Raw genomic sequence first — 16,322 nt, 5'->3', positions numbered from 1 at the left:
TGGGTCTCTCCGTGTATCTTTGTATCCTGTGATATAAAACTCCCGCGGAGGGCTGATTAAAGCGATGCGGCCTGCATGAGGTTTATTTAAAAAACTAAAGCGACTCTTACTTTTCAATTCATCCTCAGGCCAAGATGCTGTGTCCCTTACATCAATCCGTTCATTAACCCCTTCAGGGCAAAGCAATGCGCTGAGGCACCCAGGGAGTTAGGTTACTACGTAGCGGCAACAAAGCTTTCCAGTGGTCCTTCAGCGGTGCAGGGGTTAATAGCAGGAGGTTCTCAGGTATACCCCAGGTGTGCATCATTACCTTGGTCCTTATATATGAAGCCAGGTGTGCAGTGGGGGCTGTATCTGTTCTCAGCATGGAGAGTTGGGGAGTGCTGGTGCTGTGGCTTAGCTGGGTCACTGCCCTTACAGCACAGAGGGGTAAGTGCTTTAATGCAGGGGTGACCAACGCTAGTCCTCAAAGCCCACCAACAGGTCAGGTTTTAAGGATAGCACTGGTGGCTGTCAGCCATCTGTGCTGAAGCAGGGATATCCTTAAAACCTGACCTGTTGGTGGGCCTTGAGGATTGGAGTTGGCCCACCCCTTTGGTCTTATTTCCATATGACCTGGATTGCTGCAGGTGTGTTAACGCCCTAATTTGCCCTGCACCTGTGCTTGAAATGTGATGAGAATAGTTGACCAGTACCATTGCTTTTTTTTTTTTTTTCTTCTTTATGAACCCAAAGTAGTATGCCACCCTTTAGTGCTGGTTGGTCCCATAGACCCCCTTGCTCGTCCCTGTTAGTTTGTAGGGATGGATTTTAATAGGAAGGGGTTTCTCTCTGCAGCCCCCTTTAACTCTTTCTACTACCAATGCAATGTGACCAGCGTGAGCTTGGCTGCTAAGACTGACCCGACGGGCACAGGACTACTGCTGGACGCTGGCAGCCTGCGCCTGGGGCAGTGCCCGCCCTCCAGCACCTCCGCCCTGTGGGGTTACGTGGTGTTTGAGTACGGGCTGCAGGACTGCGGCTTCTCTCGCCTGGTAAGATGCCTGCGGCTGGCGTTTATATTTAGCGCTGCAGTTCCTCTTGGGATCAATGATCAAATAGGTGTGTTCTGGTGTGCGCTACTGACACCCTGTAAGGTGTATATACCCCCTCCATGGATGTGGAAGTGTAGTGTATTCTTCCCATTGTGTCCCCTGTTTTGTGTATTACTGCTGTACATGGCTGGTGCTGTAACAATAGTCTCTGCAAGAGGGGTTAATAATGTAATGTCCTTTCTGTCTCAATGAGATTGCACATTTTCTTGTTGCCTATAGCTTGATCTCAGTATGACCTATAGAAGGTTATCCTTTAACATGTAACTGTGGCAGGTAGTCTTGCCTTTGAGTGCACCAGGGTGGAATGCATATAGCCAGCTTTCCACACCTCGCATCTCCTATTCATGTGATTCAAATGTAATGTGTTTTTTTGTTTTTTTTGAGACCCCACAGCCTGTGGTGCCGGGTATAAGGCCTGGGGTATGAAGTACTATTTTCTTAAGACCATAAGTACAACTACCGTTTAATCATGTGGTTGTGCTTTTTTTTTGTTAAAGGTTCCCTTTTAAATAGGGAGACTCTTTCCTCATTGGCCTTTGGGGCAGCAATACCTTGTAAACCTTTGCTTTATTTTAACATGCTAAACCTGGGCTCCTTGGCACGTGTTACCCTGTACACACTACTCCTTTAATGTCCATGATGCAGCGTGTGGCTCACAGCCGGTGCTTCTGTCCCGCAGATTTCCGGGAGGACCCTGGAATATTTCGCAGACCTGGCTTACAGCCCCTCTGGGAGCAGCGTTGGCCAATTCTCCCAGCCCTTCGCAGAACGGATCAACTGCACCTCTTACAGGTGAGGCTGCTGGGTCCAGGGGAAGCATCCGTTGCTGAAGGAGTTAATGTTTGTTCCATACCTGCTGGGATCTCTGCCTATCTGTGCATGTGTAAATATGATGTACCCCACCCCCCGGAGTCAGGTTTTCAGGATATCCCAGCTTCAGCACAGGTGGCTCAATCAGAGGCTCGGTCAAATACTGAGCCACCTGTGCAGCAGCAGGAATATCCTTAACCTGACCTCTTGGCAGCACTTGAGGACGGAGGTTGGCCACACCTGTCGTACACTTTGCCAAATAAACTATTACATATCACTCAGTTTGGTAATATAATGACACCTGTACAAGATACATTTCCTTATCAGATCCAGCTACACTGATCCATAGGAAGTTATATCAGGAGCAGGTGTTTAATTACTCTTAATATACTCCGTCTTATGTCACATCTTTAACTTCTTTAGTTCTGTATTTAATTGATATTTACACTTGGTGCTTTGTCGGCTGTTCCCATAAGAATTGCACAAGATATTTCTGCAGCGACTGCCCAGGGGATTGTAGAAGTTTATTTACACAGCGGGGAACGTGTACCATGGAGAAGGAAGGCAAAGGCCAGCATAGAGTAGTATTGCAAGGACAGGTGAATATATGTAGATTTAAATCTCCAAATTCGATACTTGCAAACCGGCAGTAACAATGGGCACAGCCAAAACTGTGGCAAGTGTAGGTATTGGTATAATTCCCTCCTTCCAGTGACCCAGAAGGAAAAAACAATTATGTGCAGAAGGTACTTTAAAATATATATCTCTATATATCTCTATATATCTATCTGTCCAACATAAAGGCTTGCAGTAAATACAGGCATTGTATGTTTCCTGGAACCAGGGTCACGAATGATGTATGAATGATTCCAGTAAGCTCAACTCATGTCCTCCCTCTTCCAAAGCATGACAAGTCCTTAATGTCTTTCTTAATTTTATTGCTGGATTAGAAAACACAGGAACTTGTGGGTGTAGTGTAGGCAGAGAATGCTTCTCTATGTGGGATGCTTCTATGGGGTTAGACTATGGTAAGAGAGAAAGGCCTTACCAGGGGTGGATGCAAACAGGTCTGTACTCACTGTGATCTAGGGTGGAAAAGGAAGTGAGGGGCAGGGGTCACACTAAAGGTTGAGTGGGACTGCACTAACTGTCAGCAAAGGACAGGGGAGAACATGGGAAAGTCCATTAATTGGGAGGACTGGAGAAGCTGCAGTAGCAGTTCACTGATTACGTGCTCAGGGGCAAGAAATGCAACATTGTTGCATGTTACACAGGCACAGTGTGTGTATGTGGAACCAATGCCTGCAGCTGAACTTAAGGAGCTGACAAGCAGAAGGGGGGTCGGGCAGGAATGTGATTCTTGTTCCATGACAGTATGATATACACTCGGTGAGTTGCGCTCTCACCCAGCTTCATGGGGCTACGGTTGCTGGTGATGTTGCCTCCGCTCGACACCCGGAATGACACGGATTTCCCCCCTTCTCCCCCTCCCCTCCTCCATGCTACATGTTCCCCGCTCCCCTGCTGTGCAAATACAAGTCGTTTGTGGATATTGCGAGACATTATCTGGTTCCAGGGTCTGAGTGAAGGAGTATATTTCTTGATTTATTTGTATATTCACATCTTAAATATATATTTTTTAATTGTATCGCATTCACTTATCTGAGTTTATATTAACACCGCTGTTTGCCCTATTTTGTTATACTGAACACTAATATCACTTGTGCACTGGAGTCTCCCAAAGGCCCCTTTATTATATACTACCGCCAATGTTTGAGCACCGCTTTTGCACAGATTGTAGAAGTTTCAGTTCTAACCTCCTTGTTGTCACACAGAGGGGCTCAGGACCCCAGCCCATCTCCTTTCACACAGGTGGTCTTCCAGGTATCTGGGTCTGGGACCCTGGTATTCCATGCGCAGCTCATGAAAGGTGAGGACTGATCTCGTTGTTCTGGGGAGCCAGTACTGTAATATCTCGTTGGGCCGCGTCCATGGATAGTGCTTGCGGGCGGAGGCGCGCTGAGGCTCGGCACTGAGCCCCTACTGCCGCAATGAGAGTGGCTTTAGTAGGGGCTCGCCTACGCTTGCGGAAGCGTAGGTCTTGGCAAATTTTTTTAATTTTCGCGCTTGCCGGAGCGCAGGGCCGGTCACGTGAGCGGTTCGCCCAATGAGGGCAAATCAGCTCCGTGATGTCACTGGCTCGCCGACACGCCCCCGGACGGTGCGCTGTCTAAGGCCAGGGAAAGCACCCGCTTTCCCTCAGCCTGAGCGCGCCTCCGCCCACAAGCAATAGCCATGGACGTGGCCTTAAATATTGTATCGCTCATTGCGTCCGACCTAAGGGGGCCGGACCTGGGAAATGTTTTGACTATTTCCCCATGCTCCCAGCAAGCAGAGGAACAGTCATGCATGTGTATCTGTCATTGCCTCACGTAGGGGGTGGAGGTGCTCCCAACTGTCTGGGGAGGGGATGCCCCATCTGAGGTTAAGGTGTCAGTGGTTTATAAATGGTAGAGGGCATTTTTTTTAACCCCCTGGCAGCCAGAGTGGATTTAAATTTAATTGCACTGTTTGGTTTGACAACGCCTCCGACCGCAAAAGGTCAACTTAAGTCTGACCTCCATGAGTGACTCCTATTTCTCTCCCGGCGTCAAGACGACTTCTCTGGCCCCACCGACTTGAAGACTTTCCTGTTGGGCTCCCCCATCCCTGTGGAACTGTCGGTGGTGACGTCTCTGCACCAGGCCCTGCAGATCTACGTGGATGAGTGCACCGCCGCCACGACCGCTGACCTCAGCACCGCGACGCAGACCTACAGCCTCATCCGCAACCACGGGTAACGGAGGGGAAAAATGGGAGCCATGCTGGGGTGCGTAGGGGTCTTCATTCCAACGCCTGCAAAACCGCCATCTACTCTCCCCTGACAAAGCAGAGGCTCCATATGAGCGCCACTCCTTCTCAGTGGGAGAAGTGGGCCTGGGTAGCAGGTTCATCCCAGTAATTCTGGTTGTGAGGCTGTCCTGATTAACACGTAATGGCTTAACGTCACTGCCAGGCTCCTTTGGCATCCGAATGGTTAAATAAGTTGAACCCCTCCCATAGTCATGTGGCCCTTCTCGATGAGGTGTCCATAACCCATGACATTTGCAGTGACCTGTTTAAGGGGGTCACATCTGGGAGGTGGGTACTTTTACAGGGTGGGCTTAGCATGGAGAAAGCTTGACTGGCAAATGCTTCCCCCTGTTTAAAGGCCTAAGAAATACAATGTGCATATTGGTTTTCCAAAGAAACCCCATCTTTGCTTTTAATTAGTTGGCTTTACAACAGGTGGTCTCTTGGCCGGCTATGTGGCACTGCACCTCCTTTTGCTCTGATTCCCGGGAGGATGGTAGGTGACAGGTCCCTTTTGTTTGTCCCAGGTGTTTTCTGGATGGGAAGGAGGCTGCCTCTACCTTCCTGGCACGTCCTTCTCCTGATGTCATCAGACTCTCCTTCCAGACATTGCGTTTCGTGGCCCTTGACACGGATGTGAGTGTTCCCAACTTTGGGGCTGTGGTGACCCAAGTACTGAGTTCCAATTAATTCGGGAGCTGTTGTAATTATTGGGCTAGAGGGGAGGAAGCTACCTAGATACCCCCCACTACTATATACTGCAGCCAGCTCATCCTCTTCCCTGCAGATCTTCCTTCACTTCCAGGTTGTGGTGTGGGATCCCAAAATACTGACTGACCCCAGCAGGAAGGCGTGTTCCTATCTCAAGGCCTCAAGCAGGTGAGGTATGACCCAGACTAGGGTCATTTAAAAGCTTCGAACGCCTTAAGGTCAGAGGTGGAAAGCAATGCCCTTTGCAGATGAAAGGGTTAATATCACTAATTCCTGTAGCGGCTACTAGTGACAACTGTCTTTAAACAGAATAAAGGTTGAGTCTCTATGCATCTGAGTGTGCCATAAACAAAGGGTCACAATGGACATGCTGGAATTGAACCTGCCGTGTTGGTGGATTAGTGGTCATTACTAGGGCCTAGACCTGTGGGGAGGTGGGGAGCAAGACCTAAGGGGTGGGAGCAGGGGCCCTTGGGAAAGTGTAAGTATGATTTTTCTGCCCAGGTCACCAATTGATGGGGAGTGGGTGGTGGGTATGTAGACTTGTGTCTGAGTCTCTCTTTCTCACCCCCCCCCCCCCCACAGGTGGGAGCTCCTGGATGATCCTACCCATGGCTCTGTGTGCAGTTGCTGTGACTCGGTTTGCAAGCCTCTCGACTCCAGACGGAAGAGAAACATTAAGGGTAGGTGTGTGTGGGACGACGACTGTCTTCAGATCCATATCTCCCAAAACAATTCCAGGTTAATGGGCTGACCCACGGCAAAACGATGGAACAAGGCCCTCCTAAGCTATATTGCCACCTGGTTGTCATGCCTACTCATTCCTTGAGGACAGGTGGAGTTGTGGTCATGCTATACTGCAGTATCTCTGATCATGGCTAGCCCAGTGTTCCCCCCCCCCCCTTATAAAGCTGTTCCCTTTTAGGTGGGGAGGAGGAAGACCCTGGCTTGGTTCACACCGTGGTGCTGGGACCCCTGAGGGTGAGGAGTCCGTCTGCGAGTGGAAGTTATGAGTGGGACAGGAACGTATCACAATCAGTCGCTACAAAGCCAGGTAACCAGTCTGGCCCCCACAGCCCTTAAAACAGGGGAAGATCAGTTTGTGCTGGAGCTTTATGGCCATGTGGAACTGCTGTGCTCAAGAGCTTGCACTTTAAGCAAAGCATAGATAATGGAGTCTCTTCCAACATAGAGATTGGCAGATAATAGCATTTTTCTGGATTACTTAACTTCCACCTCTGCTGGGACTCCGTTCCATGTATTTACATCTGCATTGAGCTACTTGGAACCTCCGCATAACCTTGCATTCCTCAGTTTCCATTTTTTATATACGCTACGTGGTCCCTCCTTCCGGTGGGCTCCTATGATCTCTCCTGATCTTGTTTCTCCTGAGACCATGTCTTCAAAACTAAGCCTGGTGGGGTCTGACTACCACTGGGCTGAAAGGTCTTAATGTTGGTACTACTGTACATGTAACAGGGGTGCTTATTGCTCTGTGTCCCCAGGCTTGGCCGTGCCCCCAGCAGTTGCAGCGCTCCTCCTTGAGATTGCCGCATTGGTACTAGTGTGTGTGGGTGTTGCCATGTACAGCCGCACAGGCAAGAAGACCTCCATGGAGACACAAGCTACTTCTCTAGTAGACTCTGAGGAATCGGAGCCTCAAGAGAAGTCCTGATGTGTTTATTTAATAAAAGTATTGTTCTCCCTGTGTATCTGTCTCGTGGTGGTTTCTGAGCAGGAAAATGTGGAGATGTGTAACAAATGTGTGGAATAGCCTACTGTAGGTGGTAGAAGATCTAGAATAAATCCAAACACAACTGCAAGGAAGCGGACTGAGACAGTCTGCAGCCATATCCAGGCAATGCACCTGATTAAGCAAAGACCATTTCTTAGTCTTTGCATTGTTTTTGCAGTCGGTTGATCTGAAACCGGCTGGGGCAGGAGGGGTGCAGGTTCTGCTTTAAAAATGGATTTGAGGTTGAATGAAAGACAATAGGCAGTTTCAATCTCTTTTTAGAGTTTTAGGCACTATTAATTACATTAGTACTCCTTATGTAAGCCAGGAGTACTAAATCCCTGAAATGAAATCCTTGCAACATAACGAATGTTAAGCAAACAGTCGATTCACAGCTCATGTTCAGTCTAATGCAGTCCTGATCCTCCCAGCAGTGTGAAGGCTTTGGACACTGTGGTTCTCATAATGGGTGTCAGGAGTCCCCTGGGCTCTTCTCATGGGTGCTGTAGAGTTTTCGGATACTTGAGTCCAGCAGGAAGTCAACAGACCTGTAAGATGGGATATCATTTTAATGGACCAGCAAGAACAGCACAAGTGATTAAACTTTCCAAACCTCACAGGTCTCAGTGTGTACAGGCTGCAGAAGAGACTCGTGAGGAAAGCCCTGTACAGATTCTCTGAACTTGCATTGTAAAATTGGAATAGACTTACACTAATGCCAGACTAACACGGGTACCACAAGGTTTGTAAAAGCTTAAACCTGACACAATGGCAGATGAGGTTATTTGGGAATTGGACAGTAAGCTCACTAGGGCACATAGCACTTTACTGCTGTGTTGCGTTACCTTTTTTATACCGAAGTGCAGTATAAAGCTGTGCACACCGCCCTCCCCCAATAGCCCTAAGATTTTTTTATACCTATGCCAAGCAATGTTTACTTGCGTCAAAGTCTGAAGTTCTGGGCACCAACGCCTTTCACTGAAGTGGCACTGCAGAGAACTTTAACTACATTACATGATTCTCTGGCAGCCAGAGGATTAGTAGGGACCCAAAGAAAGGCAAACCGCATTCCACTTGAGCTATTGGGTAATACTCACCTGTCTATAGGTGTAATAATGACGGGGATAGCAGATAGTCCAATGGCTGTAGTTGCCCACTTGCGCACTGGGAGGGGCCAGCGGGTGACACGCTTCATCAGGTAGAGTGAGGCGGCACAGAGCCGGTTGATGGTGAAGCCGGGAATGGCGACAGAGGCCAGAGCTTGCCACACAAAGGTGTCCACTACAGCCACTGAGATACGAGATGTCCGACCAGGACCCTCGGGGTGAGACTGGAGCGGAAATGAGGGAGTGAGCAGAAATAGGAGTGCGTCTGAGAGACGGTGTACGTGCGACAGGAAGAACAGACTGTCTTTGTATTTCCCCCTCATCTCGCACGATCAATGAGACGGGAGCTTGCAAGTATAGAAGGAACAATGAGTGAAGCGCTGAGTTAGGCTGTGTTTATAGTAGGCGCGTGCGATGGAGCGCATGGCGTTGCGCGCGCCTTTCGACCGAGCGATGTGTGCATTTTTAGATGGAGGTGTGGCGGATGTCACCAGGCTGGTCCGCCCTCATTGGCTGAACCGCTCACGTGACGCGGTCGCCGCCTGAAAAGGCAAAATGATTGTCTTGCAAAATCTGCCGCACGGTTGCGCTAAATCGCTCGCGCGCCCCATGGCCGGCCCGTATCGGCTGCTGCACTATGTTCGCGCAGCGCACGAAATCGCACTTGCGCCGTTGTAATCGTGGCCTTGGGGCGAATGAGGCAGAGTGCAGGCGATATTGGGAAGCGCGAGAGAGAGTTGCCGGCCGTACCAGAGGGCGTGTGAGACAACGTCGCGCACCGGGTGAAATTTGTAAACTTGTCAAAATTATAACCACCACGACCATATACAAATAATACTTCTAATAAGAGAATGAGCATAAAATGTTATCAGTGAAGATAATAGTTATCAATATTAGAATTATTTGGCAATCGCTTGCTTTGCTGCGCCATATCTTAGCTCTGCAAGGTTAAAAACCAGAGCGCACAACCTCCCCTAGTATATGTATGAACATCTTTGGCAGACACAGGTAAGTGTTGCACGTTCAAAAAGAACAATAAAAAATAGGCTGATCACATAAGGACTCTGCATCATGGAGCCGGCGGCTGCTCACGCTCCAGTGACCATTTGGCTAATGGTTTGGTTCTCCATGATGGGTATCGCAAACACTGGGACCTGAGATGCATGCCCCAGGTATACCCTGCCGTCTCTGGTGGCGCTGGGTAATATCGTCCCCCGGTTACGTAAACTTACGAGATCTCCCGTAATCCGCTCTTAAAAGTCCTCTGGCGTACAAAGACTAATTCCGCAGTCTGTTCTGTAACGCCAGTCTCCTAGTATGAAAACTCAGATACAATAGCCGACGCGTTTCGTGGCATTCACAGCCACTGCTTTTTGCGCATGAAATACTTAACTATGTGAGCCAAAGAATTTAATACACTGAGGTTGTGCGCTCTTTCATTTGTTTTTATCCTCGTGTGACACGCTGCGCCAGATGTGTGTAACCATCAGAGTGCTGGGCGGGTGAATCCCGCTGTGTACTTGCCTCTGCCGCCTTCCGCCCTTTATCCACCGCGTCCGCCGTCACGTATGCCGTGGCGACCCCGTAACTGGCCCAGACTACCGACTTGGGCACCAGTGCCCGGAAAGACTCCCCCACCTCATTAGCGTAGCCTGCAACATACCGCGCAGGGTCAGTTTGTACAGCGCAGCGCTTATTTCTGTCCTGCGCTTGGCTCTGCACTCCCGCCCCCCTGCAAATATCTTCATAGGTTTTTTTTACCACTTAAAGAGCTTGCGTACGTAAGGGCGAGACTCTACGTTCGGCTTGCCCACCCTCGCACGCACATGCCATAAACAGACTGTGTGCACTACTGGGAATACTCAGACACGCATGTTTGGGAGAAGACAGGGGGCTTCCGGCCCAGTAACTTGCTTGGGGATGAGAACGGAAATTGCCTGTTTTCCTGCAAATCCTCGGTGATAAGAAATAGACCAGTGGGGTGTACGTGTATATTGTGTGTATGTATGGGTGCGTGTGCACATGTACGTTGCGAGCTGGTTTTGTCTGTGTGCGGTAACAAGGCTGTATGTAATATATATATATATATATATATATGCAAATACAACTGTATGCTCATCTGCATGTCTTAGGCAGATCTGCAACCCCGCCTTTCCCCATTATCACCCAGCATACAGCACTTCCACTGCAGCAAGGGATTCTGGGAAATGACATGCAAATGAGCACACAGTGTCACTTTTTGCCTCAATAACCATTTTTAACATGGTTCCCTATAGGCTTAAGCTTGCTGCATGGTCACAGCTTTGAGCACATATATATATATATATACATATATATATATATATATATATATATATATATAAACTGGGAGCGTGTGTACAGAAAGTGGAAAGTGTGTGGCTTTGAACCTGATATGTTTTGTATTGACACGTGTGTGCAATGCATGATGGTGCAGCACACTACATGTGTGTTTATACTACTGTTGTACACTAAGGCCGTGCGTTTAGTGACCGTGACGTCGACGTCGCCGCTAGCGAAAAGTTGTATTTCGCTTTGCGGCGGCGTCGCACACGACCAGGGCATTGATTGGTTCAGGGGCTGTCACATGACGCGACAGCCCCTGCAAAATCAAATATTCCCGGCTTCCAAAAATCGGGTCGCCCCGTCGCTCTCGCCCTATAAGCGCACGCGGCGGCGACAATGCATTTGTTTTCGGGCGACGTTGCGTCGCCGGCACTATAAGCGCGGTCTAAGCGTGCTAGGGGTCCGTGTGTATGCACATACATGTTTGCATAGTAAGCTAAGTGCACAGACATGTGCCAACATTGAGTGTGCATCCACGCGTGTTGCCAGATGCCCCATAACCTCTCCCTAGGATTCCCTGACCCCAAGAGCTTGCAATCTAATATCACTTAAGTGACCTTTTCCCAAGGTCATACACTCCTACTTCCTCAGATCTTGCAATCTAATATCACTTTAGTGACCTTTCCCCCCCCCCCAAGGTCACACACCCCTCCTTCCTCCCACGCATGCATATTAACCCCTCTGGGTAAAGGGCGTCAGAGGAAAGAGTTAAGTCCTGACGTAATAGTATTTAAGGGGAAGAATTGGAATAGAAGGGGGGTGGTGTGTTACTTACCCAGGTATCTTACCCAGGTGTCCCTGTACAGGTCTAGCTGTGGGGGGCTGCCCTGAGAGGGGGGTCCCATGTTGGATCAGAGGGACACACACACTAATCACTCCACATGCATGAGGAAGGGCACTGCAGTCAGGGACTGTCAACAAATAGCAGAGGACGGGGAAGCACCGTCCCAGGACTTCCTGCTTGAATAGCAGAGATGTTGTAGGGATGTTTTGGGGGTCAGTACTTGAATAGCAGAGAGTGTAGTGATGTGTTTGGGGGTCAGTACTTGAATAGCAGAGAGTGTAGTGATGTGTTTGGGGGTCAGTACTTGAATAGCAGAGAGTGTAGTGATGTGTTTGGGGGTCAGTACTTGAATAGCAGAGAGTGTAGTGATGTGTTTGGGGGTCAGTACTTGAATAGCAGAGAGTGTAGTGATGTGTTTGGGGGTTAGTACTGGAATAGCATAGAGCAGGGGTCCACAAACTTTTGGAGCTGCGCCCCCCTGCCTGGCAGCCGCAGTTTTTGCGCCCTCCCTCCCCCTCTCCAAGGACTTGACGTCAAATGACGTTGCGGGTCTTGTGACGTCACGTGACCCCCGGCGTCATTTGACGCTCGTTGCCTGGGTGACGCGTCACATGACCCTGCGGCGTCATTTACCGTCGCGTTGCCATGGCGACGTGTCACCGAAGACCCGGCAGAGAGCAGGTGAGTTACAGAGGCCTCGCGCCTCCCCCGGCATTTAATTTAAATGCTGTGGGGAAGAGCACAGGCCTGCTGTAACAGCCGCGCCCCCCCCCTAGTATGCGCACCCCTGGCATATAGTGTAGTGATGTGTTTGGGGGTCAGTAATATAATAATAATAATAGCAGCATGTTTTTGTATAGCGCTGCTAGTTTTACGAAGCGCTTTACAGAGACATTTTGCAGGCACAGGTCCCTGCCCCGTGGAGCTTACAATCTATGTGTTTGGCGCCTGAGGCACAGGGAGATAAAGTGACTTGCCCAAGGTCACAAGGAGCCGACACCGGGAATTGAACCAGACTGTAGTAATTTGTTTGGGGGGGTCAGTACTGGAATAGCAGAGATGTAGTGATGTGTTTGGGGGTTAGTACTAAAATACTAGTGTAGTGATTTGTTTGGGGGGGGGGGTCAGTACTGGAATAGCAGAGTATGTATTTAGTGATTGGGGCCAGTACTGGAATAGTAGTGTGTAGTGATGTGTTTGGATGTCAGTACTGGAATAGTAGTGTGTAGTGATGTGTTTGGATGTCAGTACTGGAATAGCAGAGATATAGTGATGTGTTTGGATGTCAGTACTGGAATAGCAGAGTGTAGTGATGTGTTTGGATGTCAGTACTGGAATAGTAGTGTGTAGTGATGTGTTTGGATGTCAGTACTGGAATAGCAGAGTGTACTACAGGATGGGGGTATGTGGGGTGCAGTGTGCAAGTTATTTGGGGATGTCAGTACTGGAATAGCAGAGATCGTGATATGTTGTGGTGAGTACTGATATATGAGAGAATGTAACAGTATAGGAGTCTGTGGCCGTTATTTGGGGGGTTATAAATACTGGAATAGTAGAGGACACCAGGATTGGGGTGCAGTGGTTATTTAGCAGGTGTTAGTACTGGAATAGCAGAGTGTAGTGATGTGTTTGGATGCCAGTACTGGAATAGCAGAGTGTAGTGATGTGTTTGGATGCCAGTACTGGAATAGCAGAGATGTAGTGATGTGTTTGGATGCCAGTACTGGAATAGAAGAGATGTAGTGATGTGTTTGGATGTCAGTACTGGAATAGCAGATATATGTATTTAGTGATTGGGGCCAGTACTGGAATAGCAGAGTGTAGTGATGTGTTTGGATGTCAGTACTGGAATAGCAGAGTGTAGTGATGTGTTTGGATGTCAGTACTGGAATAGCAGAGTGTAGTGATGTGTTTGGATGTCAGTACTGGAATAGCAGAGTGTAGTGATGTGTTTGGATGTCAGTACTGGAATAGCAGAGATGTAGTGATGTGTTTGGATGTCAGTACTGGAATAGCAGAGTGTAGTGATGTGTTTGGATGTCAGTACTGGAATAGCAGAGTGTAGTGATGTGTTTGGATGCCAGTACTGGAATAGAAGAGATGTAGTGATGTGTTTGGATGTCAGTACTGGAATAGCAGATATATGTATTTAGTGATTGGGGCCAGTACTGGAATAGCAGAGTGTAGTGATGTGTTTGGATGTCAGTACTGGAATAGCAGAGTGTAGTGATGTGTTTGGATGTCAGTACTGGAATAGCAGAGTGTAGTGATGTGTTTGGATGTCAGTACTGGAATAGCAGAGTGTACTACAGGATGGGGGTATGTGGGGTGCAGTGTGCAAGTTATTTGGGGATGTCAGTACTGGAATAGCAGAGATCGTGATATGTTGTGGTGAGTACTGATATATGAGAGAATGTAACAGTATAGGAGTCTGTGGCCGTTATTTGGGGGGTTATAAATACTGGAATAGTAGAGGACACCAGGATTGGGGTGCAGTGGTTATTTAGCAGGTGTTAGTACTGGAATAGCAGAGTGTAGTGATGTGTTTGGATGCCAGTACTGGAATAGCAGAGATGTAGTGATGTGTTTGGATGTCAGTACTGGAATAGCAGAGTATGTATTTAGTGATTGGGGCCAGTACTGGAATAGCAGAGTGTAGTGATGTGTTTGGATGTCAGTACTGGAATAGCAGAGTGTAGTGATGTGTTTGGATGTCAGTACAGGAATAGTAGTGTACTACAGGATGGGGGTATGTGGGGTGCAGTGTGCAAGTTATTTGGGGATGTCAGTACTGGAATAGCAGAGATCGTGATATGTTGTGGTGAGTACTGATATATGAGAGAATGTAACAGTATAGGAGTCTGTGGCCGTTATTTGGGGGGTTTATAAATACTGGAATATCAGAGGACACCAGGATTGGGGTGCAGTGGTTATTTAGCAGGTGTTAGAACTGGAATAGCAGAGTGTAGTGGTGTGTTTTGGGGGTCAGTACTGGAATATTAGAGAGTGTAGCGCGATAGGGGTGCAGTGGCACCGTTATTTGGGGTGAGGGGGGGGGGGGCCGGGTGGATGTAACAGTACTGGAAGAGGACAGCACAGTTACATTCCCTTGGACTCTGCGCCAGAGGTCGGGGCGTGGAATTGTCAGACGCTCCCTGCATTGTCCGTGCAGAGAGCTCCGCCAATCAGGGGCCAAAGCCGGGGGTCACGTGACCTGCGGGCCAGACAGGGCTCCAGGTTTGAAAGAGGGGGAGGGACAGGGCTACATGTCCTGGCCGTGTACAGCACGTGACCTGGAGGCGGCACTCTTTATTAAAGGTGTTACCAGGAAGTAATACATTGAGAGTTACCTCTCGTTTTCAAGTATGTCCTAGGCACTGCCTGGCAGTATACACAGACAGCTATATGTCCTGACGTGGATGCACAGTGTACACACATCCTAGAGGTACAGACGAGACAACGAGTATTCTAAAACTTGCCTTAGGCCTCGTCCATGGTAAGCGCTTGCTCGCTGAAGCGTGCTGACGCTCGCTCATGCTTGGCACTGAGCCCCTACAGTCGCAATTAGAGCGGCTTTAGTAGGGGCTCGCCTACGCTTCCGCAAGCGCGCGGAAGCGTAGGTCTTAGCAGATTTTTAAATTCACGCGCTTGCCGGAGTGCAGGGCCGGTCACGTGAGCGGTTCGCCCAATGAGGGCGAACCAGCTCTGTGACGTCACTGTCCCGCCCCCAGACGGCACGTAGGGCAAGCAACCGCAAGGCCTCAGCACGCCAGCGGGGAGCCTGGCCAAGGCCTTAAACTAGCCGGGTACAAGCTGACACGTTTCAGTGACATTTCTGCAGAGGCTAATGACCCATCGGATTAACACAGCATGGACAGTGTATTTTGGAGCGGCTGCCGTGCCACGTGACACTGTGAGCCAATCACAGTGCGGCCTATCGTTGTGACGTCATAGCCACGCCTCCGAGCCGTGCGCGTCACCGTTTGGCCTATAGGCACTAAATGCACGCGCAACGCGCCTGTGCTTACTATATTACATGCCTAAGAGAAGTTACAGACGCCTCACGCGGTCCCCGGCATTTAATTTAAATGCCTTCGGGGAAGCACGGGGCCTCTGTAACCACGGCGCGCCCCCCAGTTTGTGCACCCGTCCTAGAGGTGTCACTGGTAACATGCATGTCCTAGTGGTACATATTGTTATCTACACCTACATTTTCTAGGTATTACTGGTAACCTGCACCTACTCTACATGTCCTAGAGGTATTACTGGTAATGCACACCTACATATCCTAGCTCAGTGATTCTCAGCAGGGGCTCGTGAGGTCTCCAAGGGGTTGGTCCGAAAAAATCTGTAATGGCGGCTCCCAGGTAGTATAGTGGGGGCTGCGCATTTAGTAAGGCCCCAAACTGCCCCTTAGCGTGGGGGGTACAGCTGTTACTTACAGCGGGAGCTTCCAAAGTCACTCCCCACAATGCTTTGCAGCCACAGAGGCAATGCATTGTGGGACGTGACTTTGGAAGCTCCCGCAGTGAGTGACAGCTATACCCCCCATGTTGCCTGCACACACTGAGGGGCAGTTGGGGCCTTATTAAGCGTGTGTTAACCCTGCGAGCTCAGGAGACGACACTGCTTGCGATCGGTCACACGGCTCTGTTAGCGACAGTCTGAGGAGGAGTCGGTAATAAGATTTATTCATTAGGGGTTCACTGGAAAAAAAATTCTAGCGGGGAGCACACACATGTCCTAGAGGTTTTACTGGTAACACATATACAGTACACGTCCTAGAGTTAATCCTTTTGAAGCACACATGCATATGTCCTAGTGGT

At 49.2% G+C, this 16,322-nt stretch overlaps 2 protein-coding genes across 2 annotated transcripts; one reads left to right on the top strand and one right to left on the bottom strand.

Annotated features, from left to right (window-relative positions):
• The first annotated feature begins 803 nt into the window (after nucleotides 1-803).
• LOC142464578 (zona pellucida sperm-binding protein 3-like) lies at nucleotides 804-7,211 on the top strand. The gene is made up of 9 exons (XM_075567950.1): nucleotides 804-1,034; nucleotides 1,774-1,886; nucleotides 3,740-3,834; nucleotides 4,560-4,740; nucleotides 5,324-5,432; nucleotides 5,584-5,675; nucleotides 6,093-6,190; nucleotides 6,433-6,561; nucleotides 7,013-7,211. The coding sequence occupies exons 1-9, from the start codon at nucleotides 804-806 to the stop codon at nucleotides 7,180-7,182; spliced, it is 1,218 nt and encodes a 405-aa protein (XP_075424065.1). The 3' UTR covers nucleotides 7,183-7,211.
• A 293-nt stretch (nucleotides 7,212-7,504) lies between these two features.
• Nucleotides 7,505-11,648, bottom strand: MTFP1 (mitochondrial fission process 1). Its single transcript, XM_075568908.1, has 4 exons — nucleotides 11,488-11,648; nucleotides 9,873-10,000; nucleotides 8,340-8,572; nucleotides 7,505-7,790 (listed from the first exon to the last, which is right to left on the bottom strand). The coding sequence occupies exons 1-4, from the start codon at nucleotides 11,555-11,557 to the stop codon at nucleotides 7,715-7,717; spliced, it is 507 nt and encodes a 168-aa protein (XP_075425023.1). The 5' UTR covers nucleotides 11,558-11,648; the 3' UTR covers nucleotides 7,505-7,714.
• Nucleotides 11,649-16,322: the final 4,674 nt, after the last annotated feature.

The sequence above is a fragment of the Ascaphus truei genome, chromosome 13, assembly GCF_040206685.1.
Source record: "Ascaphus truei isolate aAscTru1 chromosome 13, aAscTru1.hap1, whole genome shotgun sequence".
Lineage (NCBI taxonomy): Eukaryota > Metazoa > Chordata > Amphibia > Anura > Ascaphidae > Ascaphus > Ascaphus truei.
The sequence above is the reverse complement of the archived record's forward strand: the minus strand, read 5'-3'. Positions and strand labels throughout refer to the sequence as shown.